At 39.0% G+C, this 26,309-nt stretch overlaps 1 protein-coding gene across 5 annotated transcripts in view; it reads left to right on the forward strand.

The window, feature by feature from the left end:
- Positions 1 to 26,309, forward strand: part of ELMO1 (engulfment and cell motility 1) — a 581,836-nt gene that overhangs the window by 203,773 nt on the left and 351,754 nt on the right. For all 5 annotated transcript variants that reach the window (XM_070787263.1, XM_019958763.2, XM_019958762.2 and 2 more), the window contains 4 exons: positions 2,462 to 2,497; positions 11,392 to 11,491; positions 19,805 to 19,956; positions 22,335 to 22,413. In XM_070787263.1, coding sequence (XP_070643364.1) covers positions 2,462 to 2,497; positions 11,392 to 11,491; positions 19,805 to 19,956; positions 22,335 to 22,413 — 367 coding nt within the window. The remainder of the gene's footprint in view (positions 1 to 2,461; positions 2,498 to 11,391; positions 11,492 to 19,804; positions 19,957 to 22,334; positions 22,414 to 26,309) is intronic.

A 26,309-nucleotide genomic window follows, 5' to 3' on the forward strand; every position in this document is an offset into this window, starting at 1 on the left:
GAGTAGTTACCCATGGGAAATGGAAAGTGGTACAAATCAGATTTATATATTTTTCCCTAGAGATTTAGTTATTCAACAGTACCAGCACACTACCTTTAAAGCAATGTAGGCCCATTTGTTCTTATTTTATTCCCTGGGCTAGAACTCATCACCATTATTATTTACCTTGATGCTCAGTGTCCCCGGTATTGCTTTGGAAACTTCTTCAAGCTGTCTTCTGTGTTCTACCTTGTTTCCCATTATTCTTTGAACATTTCTGTACTTTTTGGCTCAATGAAATGTTCTGAGCTTTTCTTGGTCTTTTCTTGCCCCAATCCTGGCCAGAGTCATTTCTCCAAGGAGCCCCAGTTCCTTTTAGTGGAGGGTAGTGTTTGGCTCTTGCAAAAGGGCCCAAACTCTGCTCAGGCTTGCCTCTCCATGGCCGCCTACTTCTTTTACTCTGCCCATGGCAATTTGAAGGAGAAGAAAAGGAAGCTAATACAGATCTGGATGAAAAATGTCCTCCAGCCATCTCAGCTAAAAAAGGACATTAGAGCCATCAAACCATAAACCACTGCAGCTGCACCCCCTCCCTGTTCGGATTCCTGATGGAAAAAAGCAGGATAATGGCCCTAGATAGCTAAGTGAAGTGAGAGTCGCCCAGTCATGTCCAACTCTTTGCAGCCCCATGGACTGTGTAGCCCACCAGGCTCCTCTGTCCATGGGATTTCCCAAGCAAGAATACAGGAACGGGTTGCCATTTCCTTCACTAGATAGTTAAGGTGCATATCAAAGGAATGATTTCAAGGAGCCCAGACTCTTACATCTTCTAGTACTTAGAAAAGCACTAAATCCACTAGCTTAAGAAGTCCGATTTGTCTTTAACAGTAATCTTGATGTTCTGACTACTGGTTTTTGTTGCAAAAATTCCATTGTATACTGATTCTTCCCTTAAGGCCTTGGAGCAGTCCCTCAGAAGCAGTCTTGAGAGGCTGTACTATGGGCTTAAGTCCAGGTCCTTCAACTAGAACAAAATCCTCAACTTTTAGGTAGAGCATTTATTCAGTGTATATATATACACTGAATACATATATAATATATTATTTAATTAATTATATCTATTACTTATTGATAAAGCTAAGTAAAAGAGGAGGAAGAGGGGAGGAAGAGGAAGATTACATACATTTTTAACTCCCCAGTTTTATCAAATACTAGATCTGATCACCTCGTGGTCATTTGGGTTTCCGAAGTGGTTACATTTACATTGATGTGGTTGAAATGTGAAATTTAACTTCTTCTGAATTGAATACCTACTCTGCAGGTGCCTGATGGTATAGTTAGTAGTTGAGTTACAGAGCCAGCCTTTGCCTTCATGGTGCTGGAAGGGCTGTGAGATGTCCTAACTCAAATGCCCGGTGTATTCTCAGCGCTGCCAACATGGGTGCCACACTCAGTCCAGTCAAGGAAGGGAAATCAGAGGTCAGGGAGGCTTCACAGAGGAGCCTGGAATGAATGTGGGGTAGGGTTTAGCTAGTCTGACAAGGAGGAGAAGGGTATTCCCCCAACTGAGGGAAGAACACACTTAATGCCAGAGATTTGGCAGGCTTGAGGAATGGGAAGTGGCTTGATAAGGATAGAATCACTTATTACCTAATTTTTTTGACCTAATCTTTAGTTTTTTAAGAAGCATAAGTGTCCTTTTTTGCAGACAAGTGTTGTCGATTGTGTGCTGTTTTTGCAGGCTACGATCCTTGAGGTCCAGCTGTCATCCAGGACTACTGCACTGTCTCATGATGTCTTCCTTCAGAAGAAGCATTTTTTTTTTCCCTCTGAGAAAAGAGGAAGTAGAATTAGTGAGCATTTTACCAAAGAAAGATAATCAACTATTTCTCTCCTATTGAGCATGTACTTAAAGAACAACTGGTTTAAGGCTTTGGGGCTCTACTTTTTCATTGAAAACATGCTCCCCCTTATTTCTAGTGATGTCCTCCTTGGTTGAATATATACTCGTTCTGAGCCAAAGGGAGTGTTTCTGTTGCCTTTGTGTGCGTGCTCAGTCACTAAGTTGTGTCTGAAACTTTGTGATCCCATAGGCTATAGCCGATACTGGAGTGGGTTGCCATTTCCTCCTTCAGGGGATCTTCCTGACCCTGGGATCAAACCCCCATCGTCTCTAGTGGCTCCTGCATTGCAGGTGGATTCTTTACCACTGAGCCACCTGGGAAGCCCCCTTTGTTGCCTTTATTCAAAAGTAAATGCATTAGGTTGGTTATAGTAGTTTAATCCCTATTTTTGATTGTTTTGTGTCATTAATAAACACAAATTTATTACTTGGAGAAATGTTTTGAAATGAATGAAATGCCCTTAATGGCTGTTAAACCTGTCATATAGCTCATTCTGGGCTTTATTCATGATATGTAATTTGTGTAAAATCCATCGCTGTCATGCATGAGCCTTACATGGTTGCTTTTGAATTTTACAGACGATACCAGAAATTGCAGAAGATCATGAAGCCTTGGTAAGAATTTCTGATCTGTTGATATAGATGATGTAACACTTCCTTCTTCTCTGAATATTTAAACTCTGTCCTCTGAATGATTGTGTAACTATGTGTCTAGATATTTTGAGTGATTTTTTTTCTTTCTTTTTTATGTTCTTATAAACAGGTTCTTAAAAAAATTATTTCCCTTTTCTGTTTGCTTTGTGGTAGAGTGTTTTTATGTTTGTAACCACAGAATGATCACATCAGGATTGCTCCCCTTCTCTTGGAGCAAGGCTAGGCATAATTTTATGTATTACTTTAAACAAAACCTTTCTTTTTTGTGGCCTATGTAATGTTGAAAGTCAAAAATCTTTGATTTTCTTCAATGACGTGGTAAGAAAAAGATCCACATAAAAATATTGAAGATTGAAGTATGGAAGGAAAATTATTTACTTTCAGTCTGAGAAAATGTTCAGTCACCCATGTATTTGAATTGCATGATAATTGTGTCTGGAGATCTCAAAAGTTCTTTCTTAGAGTATTCCCTCCTCAATGCCTTTATTATTCACTAAACAAGAGGAGTCCAAATAGGATCTTATAAACTCTCTGTAATAGGCTGAATGAATTTCCATTTGGCCCAGTTGTTAAGCATACAGTTTCAGCTTGAGAAGGAAGATTGAACAGCATCTGAAAATGTGCACCTTATTTTTAAGCCTCCAGAGAAAATCCTGAACAGTGTAATAGTGGTCTCCAAGCTTTCATGTTCCCCTGCCCCTCCCACTAGAAAAAGTATTAGTTGCAGGAACTCTTCAGTTATTAAATTCTAATAAGGTAGAAACATTGAATTTTTAGGATAAAGCTTCTTAAATCTGATTTTGATATATATTTTAATACAGTAGAAACACTTAATGGTAATGACAATAAAATCCATCTTTTGTTGAGAATTTACTCTGTCCTGGGCACTGTCTCAATGTTTAAATGTTTACACTTGTTACTTCTAATTCACACTTTTATCCACAACACAAGATGAGTAAAATTAGCATTATTTCCCTGATGCGGAAGTTAAAGTGAAGTGGTATTGGGATTCAAACTGGTTATTTCTTCTCTAATAACCTAATACAATTTGTTAATGTAAAATTTTGGACTCCAGCCCAAATAACTTCTCAAAATTTATCTGTCAGCAGTTTTAATCTTTTGGATTATAGGGGCATTGCAAGTGTGAATCATGATTTGTATTTATGGTGGACAAAATCAATGCTCAGGATCCTGGTTCTGGTAATGGCAAAGTAGCCTAATCAGACTAAGGACCATAGATAACAGTTATGACCTCTAGACAAAATATTGCAAACAAAAACATCTAAAAACAAGCATTTAAGGAACTAGATTGCAACTGAAACAGACGGAAAGAAGTAAGTCAGTCTTTGAGAGAACAAATTGGCTCTAGATGAGATTTGTGTGTTTACAGCTTTTTGCCTGAGGATCCCTGCTCATCCAGGTAGCATGCGTTCTGCATGTGTGCTCAGTCACTTCAGTCGTGTCCGACTCTGTGCCTGCTATGGACTGTAGCCTGCTAGGCTCTTCTGTCCGTGGTGATTCTCCAGGCAAGAATACTGGAGTGGGTTCCCATGCCCTCCTCCAGGACATCTTCCTGAACCAGAGATTGAACCCGCATGCCTTACGTTTCCTGAGTTGACAGGCGGTTTCTTTACCACTAGTGCCACCTGGGAAGCCCCATCCAGGTATTATGGAGTGATGAAAACCCTCAATCTTAATGTTACTGGTGGTACATGCCTCCTCTGTCCATGCGACATAATTTGGGGCTGGCAGAACAACTAGATAATTAAGGAAAATCCATGAAAGAAAGGAGGCTCAGAGGATATGAAACCCTCATAAATATATATGAATTCTGCCCAAATATATCACTGATCACTGAAGTGTGAATGTACACATGTGTATGTGAACCCCAAGGGTATTCAGATTTTTTGTTTGCTCGTGGTCAGTTTTGATGTGTCAGTTTAGTCCCTGAGCAGCTGATGCTGAGATGGAGTAAGGAGAGTAAGAGGTTTATTGGAGGATGGGTGGTACTTTGTGGCACAAAGTGAGGTTGGATATGAATACCTTTCAGATAGTGAGGTAGAGCTGATGCCTGTGAAAGGAAGAAGAAAAGAGGAAGCAGATGTAGATCTGACAGTCCCAGCTAACCCAAGAGGAAGCTCAGTATAAATACAGACTGTTAGAGGGTTACACAATGAAAATTGGTTGCACTGGTGAGTTTTATTATGCAGATGCAGAAGAAATACTGAATCTACACATACAGTTTCAGAAAAGAGAGATGGTGGGGAAAAGTTCCCAATCATTTTATGAGGCCTATGAAGCTAGTATCACTCTGATAACAAAACCTGACAAAGCTAATTTAGGAAATAAAAATTATAGGCCACCTAATGAACAAAAGTGCAAAACTCCCCAGAAACATATAAACAAATATAATCAAGCAAGGTATAAAGAAGATTTGTGGCAACAAAGATTTATCTCAGAAGAAGTTTAACATCTGAAAATCAGTGACCATGATTTAGAAAAATAAAGGAGAAAACTTAAACAGAAAAACCACCTTTATAGATACAGAAAATAGATAACAGATACAGAAAAAGCATTTCATAGTATCCAACACTCATTCATAAGTATTCTCAGCAATCTGGGAAGAGAGGGAACTTCCTCAACCTGATAAAGACTATCTAAGAAAAAAAAAAGCATTATACTTAATGTTGGAAGATGAATCCCCACTCCTCCCACTAAAGATTGGGAATAAGGCAAATATATTCACTTTTTGCACTTCTAGTCAACATTGTACTATAGTTGTTAGCCTTAGCAATAAGTCAACATAGAAATAAAAGACCGTGGTCAGAAAGGAAGAAATAAGGGCTTCCCTGGCGGCTTAATGGTAATGGTAAAGAATCTGCCTGCCAATGCAGGAGACACAGGTTCCACCCCCGATCTGGGAAGATCCCACATGCCAAGGAGCAACGAATCCTGCGTGCCACAACTGGTGGGCCTATGCTCTAGAGCCCAGGAGCTTAAACTGCTGAGAGCTGCGGGCCGCAGAGCCTGCACTCTGCAGCAAGAGAAGCCACCGCAATGAGAAGCCTGCACACCCCAACTAGAGAGTAGCCCCACTTGCCGCAACTAGAGAAAGCTGCGCAGCCACGAAGACGGGGCACAACCCAAAATAAATAAGTCTTTAAAGATACTCATGTTGGAAAAAAAGAAGTAAAATCAACTCTATCCACAGAAAATCCTAAGGCATTTACAAAGAAATGGCTTGATCTCATAACTGAATTTATCAAAGTTTCAGAGTATAACATCAGTATGTAAAAGGGATATATTTTTATACTTTAATAGCAAACAACTGAAACGTGAAATTTTATAATTTCCATTTACAGACGTCAGAAATGATAAAATTCTTAGGAATTAATTTTAACAGGAGACATTAATACCTGTTGTCTGAAAAATAAAAAATATTGCTGGAAGAAAGTAATGAAGACCTAAATAAGTAGAGAATACAGCATTTTATGGATTGGAAGACACAGTATTGTTAAGATAGCAATTCTCCCCAAATTAGGTTTAGTGCAATACAGTTTCTAAAAAAGAAATTACGAGTTTTCCTAAAAACTTAAAGGAAATGCATTGGACCTAGAAGAGCCAAAACAATCTTGAAAAACCCATAAAAATCAATAAAGTTGGAAGATTTCATTAACTGACTTAAAGACTTCCTACAAAGTCAGTAATTAACATACTGTGATATTGGTATAAAAGGATAGACAGATCCATAGAATAGAATAAAGAGTCTAACATTGATCCACAGCTAAATTTTCAACAAAGGAGCTGAAAGAATGTCTGTTGATATATCATGCTATGATTCTAAAGGGAATGTCCACTGGGGCAGTTTAGAAATCCATACATTTCTGTGTCTATAAGTTTTACCACACAAATAAAATAATTGGAAAAACTCAACAGGCAAGGTAGAACAAAGTTATATCATTAACCTTGGCAATTACGGATATATTCAGTATGATTTATTAATAACTTTAAAAGTGGTCTTAATTTTCATCTTTTCTCTGCTTCTCTCTTGGGCATGGCACCCAATGAAAACATTTGGAAGCACTATTTGATAAAACTAACAGCATAAAATTTAAATGCTTTGAGATTGGCTGAATTTTCTTGGAAAGAAGATGGTCTCTACTGAATTGATGAGAAACATTTATTTGAATCATTCCAGCACACATGGTGTGTTGGCTGTGACATGGCTCTCGACCAGCATGTAAAGTTTGTAGTCAGCTTAATCTGTCGCAGCCAGTACTGCAAAATCTTTAGCTTAGCACTTTATAAAAAAACAAATAAACTAAACAAATAAAAATGCTCCACGCATGTGCCATGTGGTTGCTTTATATCTATAATCCTTTTAGCCTTGATCTTCTGCCCCCAGCACTGATTTCAGAGACAGGATCTTGGCTCTTGCCTGTCCTCTTTGGAACCTGAATCACTCCTCTAGCAGTGGAAATAAACATCTGTGTCAGGGTTCAATAAGAGCTTTTGTAGCTGCCTCAATTGAGATGAGGTGAGTGAGTCCCTTGATTTGGAAGGTAATAACATTTTAGCACTGCCATCTTTTCCTTGCAACTGAGGATTTAAAGTTGAATTTTGAAAAATGTCTCCCATGGAAAGGTAGTATGCCATCCAGCAACCAGTTATAATGAATTATATATGTCATATATATAGTATATATAATATAATATATTATATACATATTCTATATAATAATATATATGTATATATCATATAATAGATAAAGTATGTTATATATGTACACAGTATATAAGATATACATTATATATACAAGATATCATATCATATATAATGTGTATAATATATAAAATATATCTAATAACATATTTTATATATTATACATATACATACATATGAATATATAGCATATGTATGTCTAATAACATTAATCTGTAGAGTTTATAATTACATGTGTGTGTGCTCAGTCGTTTCGTCGTGTCCAACTCTTTGCAACCCTATGGACACTAACCCACCAGGCTCCTCTGTCCATGGAATTTTCAAGGCAAGAATACTGGAGTGGGTTGCCAATTCCTCCTCCAGGAGATCATCCTGACTCAGGGATCGAATCCACATCTTCTGTGTCTCCTGCATTATAAGTGGATTTTTTACAGCTGAGCCGCTGGGAGAGCCCGCTTATAATTATACATGTGACTCAGATAGTAAAGAATCCTCCTGCCAGGGCAGGAGATACAAGAGACATGGGTTCGATCCCCTCGAAAAGGGACAGCATCCCACTCTAATATTCTTGCCTGGAGAATTCCATGGACAGAGAAGCCTAGCAGGCTATACTCCATGGGGTCGCAAAGAGTCAAAGACGACTGAGTGACTAACACTTTCACTTTCACAAGTACAGAAAGTGTTATTAGATAATAATTATATAAGTATACATTAAGGAAATAGCAACCCGCTCCAGTATTCTTACCTGGATAATCCCACAGACAGAGGAGCCTGGCAAGGTCACAAAGAGTAGGACACTCCTGAGTGACTGAGCACGCATGATATAACATTTATATAAAACTTTTTTGGATCAAGAGAGTGATCCTTGCTCTGGACACGTTGGTGTGTGATGTAAAGAAACTTCTCTCACTTCTCAACCATTGACACTAACTGGTGATTGCCAAGCACAGAAAGCCCTAGGGGCAGTCTCAGAAACAGTGCTCCAATTCCAACCATGGAGATTGAAACACTAGTTCCCCAAAGCAGCTTGGAGATTTGGAAACCAAACAATACTGTTTCTCTTTTTCTGCATCTTTTGCCCCAGGTCCTGGGAGCCTGTCTGAGGAATCTGTAGGCAGAGTTCTGGGGCATTTGAGCAAGAGGGAGTATCCCAAGATGTCACTGAGGCCATTTGGATTATGAGTCCATTGAGGGAGGAACAGAGTTCTGTTGCCTTCAGATAATTAGAGCGCATAAGTACAATTTATCTTTTGCTTTTAAAGCAGTTAATGAGGACTGATACTGTCTTTAGTCCAAGATATAGGGAATGTAAAGAAGAGCTTGTTTCTAGCCATGTGTTACTCCTTTTTCTGTTTCCATTGCTTTTCTCTTAGTGACAACACCAAGGCAATGTTTTTACACTGCATGGAACCTATGAATGCCATCCTCCAATGTCATGTACATTTTTTAGCAATTGAGATCTTTCAGCAGGCCAGGTGTAAAGAAATGCAAACCATTCATTATCAGTTGTGTATGTATGTGTGTGCTCAGTCATGTCTGATGCTTTGCAAACCCGTGAACTGTAGCCCGCCAGGCTCCCCTGTCCATGGAATTTTCCAGGAAAGAATACTGGAGCACTTGCCATTTCCGACTCCAGGTTCATTATCACTTAGTGTTTTTTTTTTCCCCTTTTTTTGAGTAAAAAACTTGTTAATATTGTTTGTGTGTGTGTGTTAGTTGCTCAGTCACGTCCGACTCTTTGTGACCCCTTGGACTGTAGCCCACCAGGCTCCTCTCTCCATAGGGATTCTTGGGGAAAGTATACTGGAGTGAGTTGTCATGTCCTTCTCCAGGGGCTCTTCCTGACCCAGGCATTGAACTGCAGGCAGATACTTTACTGTCTGAGCCACAAGGGAAGTTAGTTAATATTGTTTACCACTAATAATACAACAAAGTAATAAATTACATAATATTGTTCACTAAAAATTCTATACATAATTATGTAATGTTTTCACAGTGATACTAATATCTAATAATCTGTTAATAAATCTTACTAATTGTTTTTATTTCCTGGCTTTCTTATTTTCCTGAAGAAATTTCCTTTTTTTTTTTGCAAGCTAGTGTTTAGATTTTCTTATGACTCATTGTAGAAGAGTCATTCTGGAATTTTTCTATAACCTTTCTTACTTGTCCTTTTAGTCCATTTTCCACCTGACTATCTACTTTTTTTGTTTTCTTAAAGTAAGCTTGAGTTTTCTGGTTTGGAATTTCTTTTTGGGGCATGATTCTCTGATGCCACCTAGGGGGAACCTGTAAGATGGGGATTGCTTGTCTGTGACTCAGAAAAGTCTTTTAAAAATATATGCTGCTTTTTTAATCTGATTTGAAAGGTTTGGCTTTCCTTGAATTTTTTTTTTTTCTGGTTCCAAGGACAGAGAATTCTTCTCACAGTGAAGACAGACATTTGAAAATCATGAGCTTCGTGTACCTTTTTAAAATACCTCTTTGCATAATGATGATAACTAATATTCATATGCTGCCTTCCGTGTGTTATACACTGTTCAGAGGGCTGTACGTGTGGTAACTCCTTTTATCTCCCCAGGAATCCTTTGAGTAAAGTATCACCGCCACTAGCCGCATCATTGTCATCCTCTGTTTTAAAAAATGAGGAAACTTGCGCACAGACTGTGTCAGTGACTTGTCCACTTACAGCTGTCCACCTCTGCTGTCTGACTCCAGAAACCACCCACTGAACCATTTCCATCCAGCACATCTCATCCCCTCTGTTGTGTCTGGTGCCTTTGGATTACAGTCCTTGCCTGAGATTCACTTCCTCTTTTGTAGATTTATTTTCAGCATCACAGCTTCTGAGATGATGCAAGATTTCCAAGGTCCTCCATGGAGGCCAGGCTGAGAACACTGGGAAGAAGGGGGACTGCAAAGGTGTTTTAAAAGAAATAGGAGCCAGTTTTCTATTCTGTTCATTGAAAATGAATGGGAAGACTCCATCTAAACACTTTATGAAACTCTGTAAAGTAGCAGTCATGATATATAGGAGTCTACAGATTAAAAATCGGAACTACTAAATTTATTTTTAAAAAGTCAAGCATATGAATCAATATGGTTGTATACAGTATGGAGATTCTGATGGATGTAATTTAATATACCCGAAGAGACAAAACTTACCTTGAGGGTTTTAAGTTAATACTATTATGGTGATAATTTACAGTAGAGGTGAGTTTCTGTAAAAGATTCTCAAAGTTGTTTTGTAAGCACTAGAAACCAGGTTGTTGTCTGGTAAGGGGTGTGGGTGGAGCTATTATAGAAGGCAATTCTTTTACCTGAGTTTGCCTGATCTGTTTAAATTTCTAACTCATTCATGAGACACTTCCTACAGCTTCTGAATCACAGCAAGTCAATGGCCAGCAAATCGTTATTATCTATAATATTCTAGAAAGATATTCTATAAAGCCTGTTAACTAAAGTTAAAATGCTGGACAGTGTAACATAGAAATTAATATGCTTACTTACATATATGTTTGTATCTGTGAGTGTGTGTATGTGTGTAAATGCACTCACCAAACACACACACACACACAAACACACACACACACACCCCTAGGTATTTATGGGCCACATGAATCTTTTGCAAAGTGCTCATACTTTTAATAGACTTATTTATAACCTTCCCTGTTGGATACCCAGAGATAATAAGAGAAGCATGTTGCCCTCATCCTAATATTTGTTTGCTGAGGAGCTTTTTTAAGCTATCATTTTCTGAATGCTTGTATGCTGAACTTTATTCAGTGCTCTACCAGCAGCCCTGTGATGGAACAGATTTCACTATCCAGTTTTTCAGTGGAGAAGACGGTGGCTTAGAGAATCTTAGGGACCCGCTCAGGGGCAACACAGCTCACCTGAGTGAGACTGTGAATCCAGGTCTGTCCCCCAGAGGCCCAGGCTTCTCACTGTGAAGCTACCTGCCTCCTTCCTACTGAGCCACGTGTGTAAGGACGTTGTCTGTGGCCCAGCTGCTTATCCCAGTGATCTTGTCCAGTTCTGCTTGTACTCATCCCTCTAAAGCTCTCTCAGTCCCGTCTCTCCTTGTGCGGAACTCCTGGCCTATCACGCTCACGCCTCCTTGTGTTTTCCAGCTTTGGAGACATGCTGTCCTTCACCCTGACGGCCTTTGTGGAGCTGATGGACCATGGAATAGTGTCCTGGGATACGTTTTCAGTGGCATTCATTAAGAAGGTAATTCAGATTGTGCTTCCCAAGCTCAAACCACTTGGTTTTCTGCAGATATTTTTCTATGCTTTGAGCTTATTGCAAAGTTGTTTCCTTTAGTTCTTTGTGTTAAAGCGTGAGTGTGATTTTTGATAGTATTATATATATGGTGGTCTGAGGGCCTAAATTCTATATAAAAATGACATTTTCTCCCCAGCGGGATCATAGGCGTTGTACAAGAGAACCCCTAGTTGAGAGAAGTCAAGGTGACATGTTAAAACCCCTCTTCTGGGCTCCATTGTTTTTAAGACCTAACTAGAGTTCCTAGTATCTTTCCTGAACCTTCTCTCCTCAACTAGGTGTTCAGGAGAAGGGAAAGAGGCAAAATATACTGATTGCTACATGACTGGGTCTGAAGCAGAAATGTAAGAGAAAATGGGGTGCTTGGGTCCATGCCTCTTGGGCAGAGTAAGCCTGCTCACTCGTAATCTTGCTGTAGTACGTGTCTCTGGGATCAACTCGTTCAGTTGGTTCCTGCTGTCCTTAGGAGGAAGGTAACAAAGGGGCAGGCAGAGGTGGACCTGGTGTGAGGAGGGAGCAGGAGAGCCCCCCACCATCCCTAGCCGTTGAATAGTAATAAAAACACATCTGCAGATTTACAATTCTCTTTCCAGTCTTCTAACCAAAAATGAATAGCCTTGACTTTTCCACTATTAAACGTAGTGTTAAATCAAGAATCATCATTATTAATTTGTTAACTTATTTTTCCTCTCTTTGTATTTGTGAAATGGTTTATAAATGTATTGGCATCTTTCGTTCTGCTGTTACTGAGAATGAAGAGATATTTGGAATTCATATATTTATCTTACAGGTCTAGATTCCTGGGAAGAATGGTCTAAAATAATTTCAGAGAGTCTTTGTGAAAGCTAGAAAATAAGAACAAAATCCAGGATGAGTCACTTGAGTTTTTAAGAACTTTTATTTTGAAATCATGGTAGACTTATAGAAAATTAAAAAAAAAAAAAAAAGTACAAAATGTTCCAAATGACCTTCAACCGACTTCCTTAATGATAACATTTTGCATAATAACAGTATTATCAAAACTAGGAAATTAACAGTGCTATAAGACTTATCACCATTAATTGATTTCACCAGTTTTTCTCTGGTTAAGGACTCGAGACTGCATTTAGTTATCATGTCTCCTTAGTGTCTTCCAATATGATCGTTCCTCAGTTTTTCCTTGTCTTTCATGACTGACAGTTTTGAAGAATACTGGTCAGTTATTTTGTAGAATGTCCCTCAGTTTGGGTTTGTTTGATATTTCCCTTAAATCAAGGTTATGCATTTTTGGCAAGAATGTCAGAGAAGTAATGTTGTGCTCTTTTTAGAGGATCACATTAGAATGTGTGATGTTGATATCTCTTCTTAATGGTGACCTTGATTATGTGGTTGAGACCCAGCAGATACCACTGGGTCTCCCCACTCTGAAGTTACGTCCTTTCCTTTTGAAGTCAATCAGTACCTGGAGGGAGTTACTGCCTTAAACTGAAGAGCATAGGAGAGCCCTTAGTCTGTCGAATGAGGATGTTTGGAATGAAAGTCTCACAGATTGAATACCAGAATGATGTTGTCTATTTATTTCAGGCAAGAACCGTTTGGGGACCCAAGTTCTTCTTGATGTACTTTTGAATCCTTTTTTCTTACATAAGGGCATAAAGCCGAGAAAAAATGAGTAGTAAGAACTACTCAAGAAAACACAAAAAGAAGGATGAAGCCTCTTTTTGCCTGTATTTATCAGTGGCATGAATTGCTTAGAAAAAAAGAAAGAGAGAGAGAGAAATGAGTGTAGAAGAGAAAGCCAAGGTAATCCGGATGTGTTAGGAAGTACTCTCCTTTGGTGGTGGCAGGTAATAAATATAAGTGTCAGGTTTTAAATGCATTGGAAAATATTACTGTATTTTGTCTCTCCAAGATAAAAGTTCTAGAGAAATGGAGTATTATTTACCCATAAAAGAGTGAAATATTGCCATTTGCAGCAACATGGGTGAACCTAGAGATTATTATACTAAGGGAAGTAAGTCAGACAGAAAAAGACAAATATTATATGATATTACTTGTATGTAGAATCTAAAAAGTAATACAAATGAATGTATTTACAAAACAGAAACAGTCTTATAGAGATGGAAAACAAATTTATGGTTACCGAAGGGGAAAGAGGAGAGGGATAAAGTAGGAGTATGGGATTAACATATACACATTACTATATATAAAATAGGTAAACAATAGGAATATACTATATAGTGCAAGGAACTATATTCAATATCTTCTAGTAACCTGTAATGGAAACGTATCTGAAAAATAAAAAAAAATATGTATGTATATATATACATGGACCTCCCAGGTAGGGCAGTGGTAAAGAATTCTCCTGCCAGTGCAGGAGATGAGAGTTCAATCCCTCTCTCAGGAAGAGCCCCTGGAGAAGGAAATGACAATCTACTCCAGTATTCTTGCCTGGAGAAACCCGTAGACAGAGAAGTCTGGAGGTCTGTAGTCCACAGAATCGCAGTCGGACTTGACTGAGAGATTGAGCACCCCCACACATGCACGTAAATACATATAAAACTGAATGACTTTGCTGTACTAAAACTAATGCAACACTGTAACTCAACTATATTTCCAATTACAAAAAAAAAGTTCTTGGGAGGCAACTTTAAATCTGAAGATACTGGGTTTTGCAGATATTTTTTATACTTAAAATTTTTAAATTCATTCTGGATTTATGGTGGGCTTTTCTTTTCTACTTTCAAATTGCTTTGCTTCTCTGATATTATAGCCTTTTTTGCTATAAAAACAATGCTGTTCTCAACGTGAATTCCTTGAAATTAGGTTGTGCTTTCAGCAACATTATCTCTTGATTCCTGTAGCAATCCTTTGCAAAAGAGAGCAGTAAGTGTGTGTTCCTGGTCAGGAGGGGAGGACACAGTGGCTTGGGGAGGTAGAGTGAGGTTATGGAGAGTGGGGTGTCGTTGGCCCCCCATTTCAGGGCTCCCTCCCGCATCAGCATGTACCTGCACTTTAAATGTTGGAAAGAAGAGATTCTGAAGGACAGAAGAACAGACTTGTTGAAACAGCATAGCCTCTTGTTCAGCCCTCCCTGACCTCACTGGGGCAGAGTTAACTGATTTCTTCTGCTCTCCATTCTCCTTGAATCTTGTACATGCCCCTGTTCCATCAGTTATCACTCTCCTATGAATTTTTTGTTCTTTTGATTGGCTCTCCCAAGACCATGAGTCCAAGAAAGCTAGGATGGAACCATGGCTTTCTTCTGGCCTCTCTCCTCAGGGTGTGGCATTGAGTCAGACCTTAATACATTTCTGTGAAAATGAATAAATGAAATTTGCTTTGGAAGTATTTTTCTAAACTCTAAAACTTGAAGGAAAAAAAAAAAGAATACAGTGCCACCATATTTAAAATATATTTCAAGTAAAACTTCAGCCATGAATGGAAAGGAATTACAAAGGTATCTTTCTTTAAATGGGAGATGTGGTTAAAGAGACTGACAATAATCTAATTTTCTAATTGCTTAGGAAAATGGTTTTCGCTCATTGAAATTAACCAAAAAATCAGATTCAGGGAAGCAAAGACTAGCAGTCTTGGCAGTTTAAATTAAACATTGAGTATTTTTCAGAAGACAACATGTTTATAATGTATTCCATCCTCATTCCTAGCCATTCTATTTCCTTGCATTGCTACTTCGAGCTCTACTCCTTACGTGAATTTTAAAAAGTGGTCATCAGAAAATGACTTTATAATTGAAAGTTTTTGTAAGGTTATCTTTTTATTCATTAGCTGGATCAAATTCAACACTTTGACAACCCAGGAATTGTATACAGGCAACTGTCTTTTAAATGGAGCTTTATCTAGACAAAAATCAGCTAGGAAATGTGCTGACAAAAGATGCTTATCTCTGTGGTCCAGACTTGGCTTCCTATTAATGCCAAATTCATACGACTTTGGAGAAATATTTTTTCCCTGCCAGCCCTGATATCCTTCTCTGCTATCTATTTTGTTATGTGTGGATCTCGAGTCTAGTTTACAAAGTTTTTCTGTAATAAGAAATATCATTTCATGGACACTTTGAAACTTGGAATCCCTTGATGCCAGTCTTTAATGTTGCTGCTTTTTAAAGATTTGGTGACTTAGAGAGAGGGTCAGAAGGCATGGGGAAGAAAGAAATGAAATAAAAGAAAAACAACCTAGAACTTTCTGTGTTACGAGTTGGTTTTACCCTGGCCAAGTATAACATCAGAGCCTTTTCTTGGAAGGAAAGTTTTATACAAATGCTCTTGAAACCTTAGCTCTGCAGGAGGGCCTGGTTCACTCTGCAGTATTTTCAGTGCCTAGATAAACATCCAGCCAATTTCAGTTTAGAGACCCAGTCATTTTTGCCTCTTAAAAGCTTGAGAGATTTATGGACCACTGCCTGAATAACTTAAAATATGGGAGAGGGGCTCCATGTTCTCCATGTATCTTTTCAGTTTTGATAACAGAGGATCATTTTAAGGTCTCTTTCTAAGTAATTCAAAGTGTTTCTGTGATTTTAAAAAGTTGTATTATTGATTTCATACACTGTGATGCCCCTTACCTTCTTAAAAGTCACCCAGATATTCCTATGTTTTATCTAAGTAGCACCTTTATTTATTTATTTTTCTTTTAGTTTTTATTTTTTTAACACTGAAAACGTTTTTGATTGGGGTACAGCCAATTAACAATGCTGTGATAGTTTCAGGTATACAGTGAGGGGACTCTGCCATGCGTATACATGTATCCATTCTTCCCCAAACACCCCTCCCATCCAGGGCTGTGAGCACATAACACTGAGCAATTCCACGTGCTGTACAGTAGGTTTTTGTTGGTTATCCATTTTAAATATGGCATTGTGTGTATAACTTTCCCAAAGTTCTAGGTAGCACTTTAAAAATGAGTGGAAGCATGTGGAAGTAATAGATATCATTATTGTTAGCTCCTCCTCCTTCTTTTTCTCTCTGATACAGACCTACCTTCAAGAAGCTGTACTTTGACAGGTTTAGGCTGGTTCACCCATGTTGGCCAAAGTACAGAAATGCAGCTGGAAAAAATTTAAAGGCAAAGGAAGTCATGATTGATTTTGAGGAAGACAAGGGAAATTAAAATTTAACAAGATGATTTTTAACCTTCTATAGCTATACTGCGATCTGTAGTTTTTAAACTAGACATAGAAAGTAACATTTAAACTCTCACAAAGTTGTCCATTCACCAATGAGGACAGTCATCATGTTTGCTCAGTCAGCCCTGATACCTTGTTTATTAGTATTCATTAGATGAAAGTATTGGGTCATTTAAATGTCAAGCTGAAATTACTGATAAATAAGCCAAAAGATAGAAGTTAGTTTCAAAAGACAACTAGTATCTCCTACAGAATTGTACATTAGACTCTAAAGAGTCAGATGCATGCTTTCTTGAGTATTTCCAGAAAGGAAATACTGTCAAGGCATATTTACAGAAGTAGAGGGTAAATTTGTATCAGAGGGAAATCTTGACTATAGAGGAAATTGAAGAAGCTGCTGTCATAGTAACCCAGGAATGAGCTGGACCATGTTCCAATGTGCATATACGACTTCATGTATGTGAGAGGGTAGATGTTGCACAGAGCTTCTTTGGTGGCTTAGATGGTAAAGAACCTGCCTGCAATACAGGAGACCCAAGTTCAGTCCCTGGGTTGGAAAGATCCCCTGGAGAAGGGAATGGCAACCCACTCCAGTATTCTTGCCTGGAGAATTCAGTGGACGACGAGCCTGGTGGGCTACAGTCCATGGAATCACAAAGAGTCAGACACAACTGAGCGACTAACACTTTCAGACATTGCAAATGTGTTCACAGAGACAGAAAGTAGGGAACTGGGACTATTTATCACTAATGATCATGGCAAACTTGGAGAAAGGTGATACTTGAGAAGAGGGGAATAGGAAAGACGTCAGTGAGATTGATTTTTAGCCCATTTAATTTTAGACTTTAGAATATCTAAGTGGACTTATACTTTGAATGCCAAGAATAAGCATGTAACATGCTGCTGCTGCTGCTGCTAAGGCGCTTCAGTCGTGTCCGACCCTGTGCGACCCCATAGACAGCAGCCCACCAGGCTCCCTCGTCCCTGGGATTCTCCAGGCAAGAACACTGGAGTGGGTTGCCATTTCCTTCTTCAATGCATGAAAGTGAAAAGTGAAAGTGAAGTTGCTCAGTCGTGTCCAACTCTTAGTGACTCCATGGACTGCAGCCTACCAGGCTCCTCCGTCCATGGGATTTTCCAGGCAAGAGTCCTGGAGTGGGTTGCCATTGCCTTCTCTGACATACTTTATAGTAAATGACTGTTGTGTGTCCATCTTTGCTAGATTATAAGGTCCTTGAATTTAAAAATCATGTGGCTTTGCTCATCTCTTGATTTCCAGATCCTAGGTCAGTGCAAGCCTGTTTTGTAGTACATGGTCAACACCTATTACCTGAATGAATGAAAAGAGGGGATGAAGGCAAGAGGGTGGAGGAGGGGGTTTGGTCATAAACTTTCAACTAGAAGATTCTCCACAGAGTCTTAAAGGTACATCCAAATTTACTACATGGAAGTCAGAATAGGAGCATGGAAGGAAAATAGAATCAGTGCCAAGAAATCAGTGGTATTGTCAACATATTTCTTTATAAGTTCTTTTTTCCAATAAGTGTCAAAAATTGTACTGGGATTATGAAAAGTTTTTGGTGTGGCATTGATGAGGAAGTCAAGGAATTAATATTGGATTTAGAAGAGGTCTAAGTTAGGCATTAACCCTAAGCACAGCATGAGGGTCACTGGATTTTTGTGAGAGATAGATGGACTTAGGGAAAGAAAAGTGGCCTCATCGTGGTAGATCTGATAGGGGAATAGACCCAGACAGTGAGGATTAAGGCAGGGGCTTGCCAGGGACAGTAAACACATTGAAGAAGTTTATTAGCTGTGAAAGGAGCTAAAGCAGTCTTTTGAGAATCTTAAAAATCTCATACTCTTCCTATAGTCTGTATTATAAAATAATACCCTTTTGGAATATACTAGTATAATGTTACTTTACTTCTTTATGTCACATATTTTCTATCCCCTAAATCCAGGTATATCTGGAGGCAGAGAGCATACTGATAACTGTACTTGCCCACCTCTGTTTTTCACTGTACCCTCTGCTTTCACTGGGGAGTCATTGGGCTAAAAATGGTTGAGCTGGTAACTGTAAGTTGCCATGGTGCCTTTGAATTTTATCTTGTGCAAAGATGAAGAGGGAATGAGGAGAAGGGGTCAATGCAATAGCAAAAAGGGAAATATTCGTGTTGATAAGGGGAAGCTATAAGTGTCAATTTGTCATGGAACCAAATAGCTTTTAAGAAAGCAGTCATTATGATGATATAATAATAGCATTTTAATGTGAGTTGTCAACAAACAGTAATAACATTTAATGAGGCCTCTAAAATAAAACCTTTATGGTACCCATGTGTTTGGGTTTCTGTGATCCATTATTCTAACCCTTATTTTACTTCCCTCTTACATTCTGATTTATTATGTTTGAGGCTTTAGTGATGAATTCCTAAGGGAATGTATTTTAGAGCTTAAAGGACTATTTTAACTTTTAGCACTTCTAATTTAATTGGTTTCCTGTTTGCTAAATTTGAGAGTGATTAGAAGAATTTATTTTAACCATAAGAAATGGAAAGAATGGGGGAAAGAGTGCTTCACTGAGGAGTAAAAAGGAGATTAGCCAGTGACTGAAAAGTTGCCAGTTGAACTGTGTTGACAAGTGTGATTTGTGTGAGTCCCTTAAGAATGTAACAGAAGCATAGTAAGAACATAAAAGCCATGGGTTGTGTGGGTGAAGGAGTAGCCTGAAAATGGGAGGCAATGGCTATTAGTATATGTTGAAATTGCTGTCTCAAAGAAACACAAGAGTTCTTACAATATATGTGTTGAAATTATCTACCCCTGAAAGCTGAAACTCAGAAGAACCATTCCAAAAACACCAGACAGAATAATTCTTTGAAACCATCTCCTTTCTAAAATTGCTTATTACCAAATTAGAGAAATAGGCCATAAATAGAGGTTTGTAATAAGGTGGTGAACAATCATTGTTGACACCGTGCATTTCTGGCTATCCTGCTATAATTCCAGGTACTTTTCACACTGAATATCTGGTGTTTCTTAAATGAGCTACCGATTGACTTCATTTGCTCCCTTCTCTGCTTCTCTGCTCTGCTTAGCGTGAGTAATCAATTGTGTCTCTCTCGGGTTTTCAGATAGCAAGTTTTGTCAACAAGTCGGCCATAGATGTCTCCATCCTGCAACGGTCCTTGGCCATTCTGGAGTCCATGGTGCTCAACAGCCACGACCTCTATCAGAAGGTGGCACAGGAGATCACCATCGGCCAACTCATTCCACATCTCCAAGGGTGAGCAAGATCAACGCTGCCACAGGGGGAGGGAATGTTCTTCAGGCAGACAGCTCCCATGATGGTTTGGTATTGGTTTCATTAAATGTATACAGAAAAAGAATCTTGATCTGGTATATAATCAAACCACGCCTCATGTTTGTCCCCCATCACACTGACATGACACAGTGACTTGCCCTGGGTGCGCCCCTTGCCTCTTCTTGAGACTAGTGTGTCCCTAGTGCCTTGGTCGGAGAAGGCAATGGCGCCCCACTCCAGCACTCTTGCCTGGAAAATCCCATGGATGGAGGAGTCTGGTGGGCCGAAGTCCATGGGGTCGCGAAGAGTCGGACACGACTGAGCGACTTCACTTTCACTTTTCACTTTCATGCATTGGAGAAGGAAATGGCAACCCACTCCAGTGTTCTTGCCTGGAGAATCCCAGGAACCGGGGAGCCTGGTGGGCTGCCGTCTATGGGGTCGTACAGGGTCGGACACGACTGAAATGGCTTAGCAGCAATGCCTTGGTAGGGACTCAGTTCTGATAAATGTTGCTAGATAGTGTAGAGCTTTTCTTTTAATAAGATACAATAAAGCAATTTGTTCTCTTACAATCTCAATAGAGTCTTTATCCTTAATCATACAGTATTTTCTGCGATACGAGAATTTTCATAGTTAATTAGGAGTTTTTAAAGCCAGACTTCTTTATTTGTCTCCAGGTGATTACAATAACCTTTTTCTAGTGTATTTTATAAAATACAAAATTTTAAGACGCTTGAGCTATGAGATAGCTGCCCTAGCAGCCTTGGGTTTTGGGGGAATCTCTCCTCCCCACTCTTAGATAACTAGCAAGGTTGCCTCTGATGATACCAGCCTGAGAAGGAATCCTTGTAGGATGCCACTTGATCAATGAAAGTATTTTGGATTGCAGGTGGCAAGAAGCATCCTGACTAGGACAGGGAGTTTATTGAAAGGATACTGGCGTGTTTTATAGAACCGAGGAATGACTTGAGTAGCTAAGCCTTGGGAAGGACAGAAACTATGGCTTCCTTGGAGTTCTCACAACAGGCCTTTTCTCTGGCATATTGGCTGGCAGTAATGTGACTTGGCTCCCAGTAAGTGCTGCCCCTGCTCTCTCAGGTCACACTGGCAGATTTTCAAGAGGAAACCTGATTGGCCTGTTTGGGTTGCGGGTGTAGAATGGGGATTCAAGGGAGTATTCAGTAGTTCTCAGTATACCAAAAATGTTGACTATGTGTTTATAATTAAACTTTATATTAAACTACCAAAATGCATTAGATGTTTCCTTCGTTTGGGGGTAGGAGATGGTTGACTAGAGTGTAAAAGCTATAGACTGTGGCCTCAGGGAAAATTAGCCCATGCTCTAAAATGATGATTTTGTGTGAACTCATGCTGGAAATGGTACCAATTTCACGTGTCCCTGAATGCGACCTGTATCAACTTAAAAGTCTGCATCTTTCCTCTGAATCTCAAGGGCATCATTGTGCACTTACAGTGCACTTTGCCAAGAGGAGAGTTTCTTATTTGCCAAGCGCTGTACTAAAGGTTTTATGTGCATTACCTCATTTTATCCTAAAAGCAGCTCCTTGAAATGAGTGTGTTTTTACCCAGTGTTCCAGATGAGGAAGCTGTGTAGGGACACCCTGTGAACTTGTCCAAGGCCACACAGCCAGCCAGTGGGGCACTGGGCTTAGAATTTCATCCTTCCTGAGGCTGTGTGTGATAAGCTCTGCCTCTTCCTCAATTATCTCTAAATGTAGCTCGCTGGCCTCTGCTCTTTGTTTATGCCTTGGGTCCTTCTTATTTACTATTTATGCTGTGCTGTGCTTAATATTTACTATTTACCATGCACCTAACTATAGATCTTGGCTTCATTTAGAATTTCTGATTTCATTCCTGTGAAAAGCAAATTTGTAAACATAAAAACCTATCCTTCTTGTTCTTTAAAAGTTTCTAGTTGAAAATAGATTTTTAGAATATGTAATATTGCCATGGAGACAAAGCAGTTTCCTCTATAATAAGCCCAGGAATGTGGGGACACCCAGGACTGTTCCCAGATGTACTTCATGCATCAGATGAAAATTACACACACACAAACACACGCACACTGGTCCATATTTTTAACTCTAATAGAGGAGAGAGGAAGAGAGCCAGCTGGCCACCTATATCTCTGGGTGAGTGTGTTTTGTCCGGCTAGCAATAGTAATTGTCTCCTCACATGTTTCCAGCTTTTCATGGTTGAAATACACAGTGCTGACTGCGTTCTCTGGGTCCTGCCTTTCTCTCTCACCTTTTTTGGGGCAATAATCATGACCCTTATCATGGTCTCACTGAGGGGTGGTCTTTTCTGACTTTGATGTTGGTCTGTGTCTTTACAGGACAGATCAAGAAATCCAGACCTATACCATTGCAGTGATTAATGCACTTTTCCTGAAGGCCCCTGATGAGAGGAGGCAGGTAAGTTGCATTTCTTCTGCCTTAAAGCCTGTGCCCAGGGCTGACAAGCTTTGGTGCAGGGAAAGCCTTCCCCTTCCAATCCCAGCAACTCCTCTGGAGTTCTCTGCTTCTCGGCAGTTTGCCTGGCCAGACTGGGATCATTCACAGATCCAGTGGGAGCTAGTTGGAGATGAAGTGTTTCAGAGGTAAAGCCCTTTCATCATGTGAAACCCAGTATAGAAGCCCCAAACAAAGAGCTGAAAGAAAGAGGAAACTGCTTTTGTGGTGGATGCAGAGTTAGAAGCCCCTGTGGCCTTCTGTCATTTCACTGGATACTCACTGGGGCCAGGGAGGGATTGTCCCCATTTTCCTGATGAGGAAAGCTAGACTCTGAGAACTGTCACACTTTGCTGGGTGGGAAGATGGGAAAGGGAATGTGTAAATTGCTGCCGCAGTTGAGAGAACCTTTCATCTGTAAGAGGCTCTTTGCTTAGTGGTATTTCTGCTGTCCGTGTGTGGATGTGCCCAGGAGAAGTGAGCATTCATTTCCTGTCCTCTGTGTCATCAGAAGGAGGGAACCCCTTAAATGTACCTGCTTGGAACGTACCCTTCAATACTGTCCTTTGTCAATCTTTGGTTCTTCTTCAGCGAGGGAAAGGACTATTATAAAGTGGCTGTGGAACAAGTGGCGCTTTTGCATGTCTTAGAATTTGGCTCACATCTCAGAATCCTTTCTTTTTTTTTTTCCAGCAACATAACATACTTGTTACCTAGGTCACAATTGACTCCCTTTAGAAACTAGATGGAAATATGAGATCTTTCAGCATTTAGAAAGTATACTGGGGAGCTTATGACAGTTACTAATAAATCGTTTTAGAAGAATTTAGGAGGTTAGCATGCTACTGAACACTGTTGGAAGAATTTTACTTTTTTTTTTTACTTTATTTTTTTCATTGCCAGGGATTTTAAACCTCAGTGGCTAAATATGAGGGTTTCTGGTTTGTTTTCCATTTAGGTTTGTTTGCTCATTCCTAGGAGTTACATTTGCACAAGAAGCAGAGTGGCTTTCTAGTTTCCTGTGCTTTTGGTTTGGTATTGGCTGGAGCCAGGGGGTGCCTGCCGTCTCCAAGCCTATTTTCCAGTCTGGGTATTTCAGGGCAGCTTTGCAGATCTTAAGTGGGATCATGGGCAGGGCTGCTCCTTTTATATTTATAGCTAAATACTGGGAGCATGATAATTCCCATCAGGCCAGTAAGTTGCCTGCATATGTTCACAAGCCTGACATGGGCATCACAGAGAAGCTTGATTCTTCTGCTAGCCAGACCAGGGATGCCTAGCCAGACCAATGATAGCTGCTTGTAGAGTGGGGTCAAGAGCCAGGCCAGAACTAAGACTTTGACTAAACTGACCTAGACTCTTGAAACTGTCTTTCCCTCTGTGGCTAGATTAGAGGAAAGGAAAGCTCACACTCACCCCAAGTGCTACAATTTCACTCAGACCTCTGCATGAGTAAGATGCATACCCCTTGCATCTTTCTGTTACACTAAAATTACTATTAATCTGATTAACTGGAATTGAATGACCGTGAAGAAGTAGGGAATTAGATGCCAATCTATGCTGACTCCAGGGCAATGATAACAATGAAAATATAATGGGGTACCATTATACTAGAAATGCCGTTAATATTAGGCTTGAATTCTGCTAATCAAATCTTTTTTATTTTTGAAAAATTAGGCTATATGAAACCGACATAGCACAGTTTGTACATATATTACTATATTAATACTAAATCACAAAAGGTAGTCTAATAACATTAAATCATTTAAGTAAACAATTCAACTAAGAAAGACTGTTTATCAACCAGGAGAAAATTCAGATTTTAGTCTTTGAGATAAAAATGACAATACTTGTCAATAGAAAATTAACTTGGACTTTATAGACTATGTTGAATTTAGGATGAATCAGTGACTATTTGTCAAGAAAAGGAGTATTTTGATTTTTAATTTATAAAATACTTTCTAGTGAGTTAAGAGAGAGTTGGCTCTAAAAATTACTTCAAGTTCATAATGAAGGAAAGCTTATTTGTCATTATTTTTTGAATATCAGTAGAGTCTGATAAAGCAAAAGCTCAAGCTAATTGGTAATATCTTACTGTATATTATATATTTGTTATTGATTGATTTATGTTTTGAAAGATTGAAAGTTCTGAAATTTTTGGCAAATAAGAAAACTTGCCAAAGCCTGTCACTGATAATATTTGAGAGTCTGCCTTGCAAATATGTTTTATGTCATTTCATTTAATCCTCATATCTATAGAAAATCTTATTATTTCTATTTTATAAATGAGGAAATTGAGAGTCAAAGAGGTAAGGAACTTGACTGGTTGCTGAGCTGATTAAGAGTCCATGTTAGAATTCCAGCCTTACTCTTGCTCTTATCTGCAAAGCATCCCATTGAATGCTGGTCAAGGAAGCATCTCCTGCAGAATCACCTTGTATTTGTCTGGTAAACAACTTCCTGATACTTGAGAGACATCAAGCCCATTTTCTTACTCCAGTTAGATTAAAATATAACCTTAACACTTATTTATTGGATTTACAGGAATGTCCCTTTTTGTTTTTTTAAAGCTTTTAGACATTGGATAAATTCTACTTCGGTCAAAAAGTTTTATTTATTTCAACATCTCTTACCAACTCGGGGTCAGACACATTGGTAGGACTCCATTATTTGGGTGTTTTTTTTTTTTAAATGTTAATGAATTTGGAAGGATTTTGAATACCAATATGTTATTTCTACTTTTACTGAAGAAAGATACTGCCAAAGTCAAATATTTTTACTTGGCAGGCAAACCTGAGCGACATTTTTGTTTTGCATTCATGGAGTTGACCTGCCTGAGGGAGCACTGAGCTTGGGGCAGGGGTATAACTGCCTCCTGTGTAATGGTACCCTGTCAGCCGCCCTGGGAGGTGAGGGGTTGGGTCATGCCTGCCTCTCGGATATTGGAGAAGCTCCCTTTTCCTGCCCAAATGAAGAGAAAGGGTACTGTTTTATCGGAGAGGGGATTGTTGTTAAGGGGGCAAATGGATCCTTTTTTTTACAACTAGTTGCCATTATTCATTTTATTATTTCCATGATGAAGAAGTTTGTCAGATCACTTCCAAATTTCTCTACAAACACTTATGTTTTGATAAGCATTATTTTAAACAAACAAACCCTTTAGCTTAAAGATTTGGTAGAAAAATCAGAAAATACAGATTCCAAAGGAAGAAGTTTTAAAAACACAGATGTATAGAACAGTCTTTTGGACTCTGTGGGAGAGGGAGGGGGGGGGGATGATTTGGGAGAATGGCATTAAAACATGTATAATATCATAAAAAACAAAAGAAGTTAAAATAAAAAAATAGAAATAAAAACACCTATAATTGCGTCCCCAGAGAGGGAAACACTGCCACTACTTACCCCTGTGGGACTGTCGTGGTCCTACTTCCTACTTTTTTTGTGCAAAGACTTCCCCTCAGACATCATTTTTCACTAGATGTGATCATACTGCATGCACTGTTTATTTTTAAAAATGCTTTTAAAACTAAACATGATTTTGTGGACATCTTTCCATGTCAATATATCTATACAGGCAGACCTCGTTTTACTGCATTTTGCTTTATTGTGCTTCACAGATACAAATATATATATATATATATATATATTGAATGTTTGTGACAACCCTGCATCAACCAAGTTTACTGGCACCATTATCCAACAGCATTTATTCACATGGTGTCTTTGGTAATTCTTGCAAATTTTCAAGCTCTCCATCAGCAAAAAAGATTATGAGTCAATGAAGACTTAGATGATGTTACGATTTTTTAGCAATCTGTCCTGTGCTTAGTCACTCGGTCATGTCCGACTCTTTGAGACCC

This window comes from Bos indicus, chromosome 4 (assembly GCF_029378745.1).
Source record: "Bos indicus isolate NIAB-ARS_2022 breed Sahiwal x Tharparkar chromosome 4, NIAB-ARS_B.indTharparkar_mat_pri_1.0, whole genome shotgun sequence".
Lineage (NCBI taxonomy): Eukaryota > Metazoa > Chordata > Mammalia > Artiodactyla > Bovidae > Bos > Bos indicus.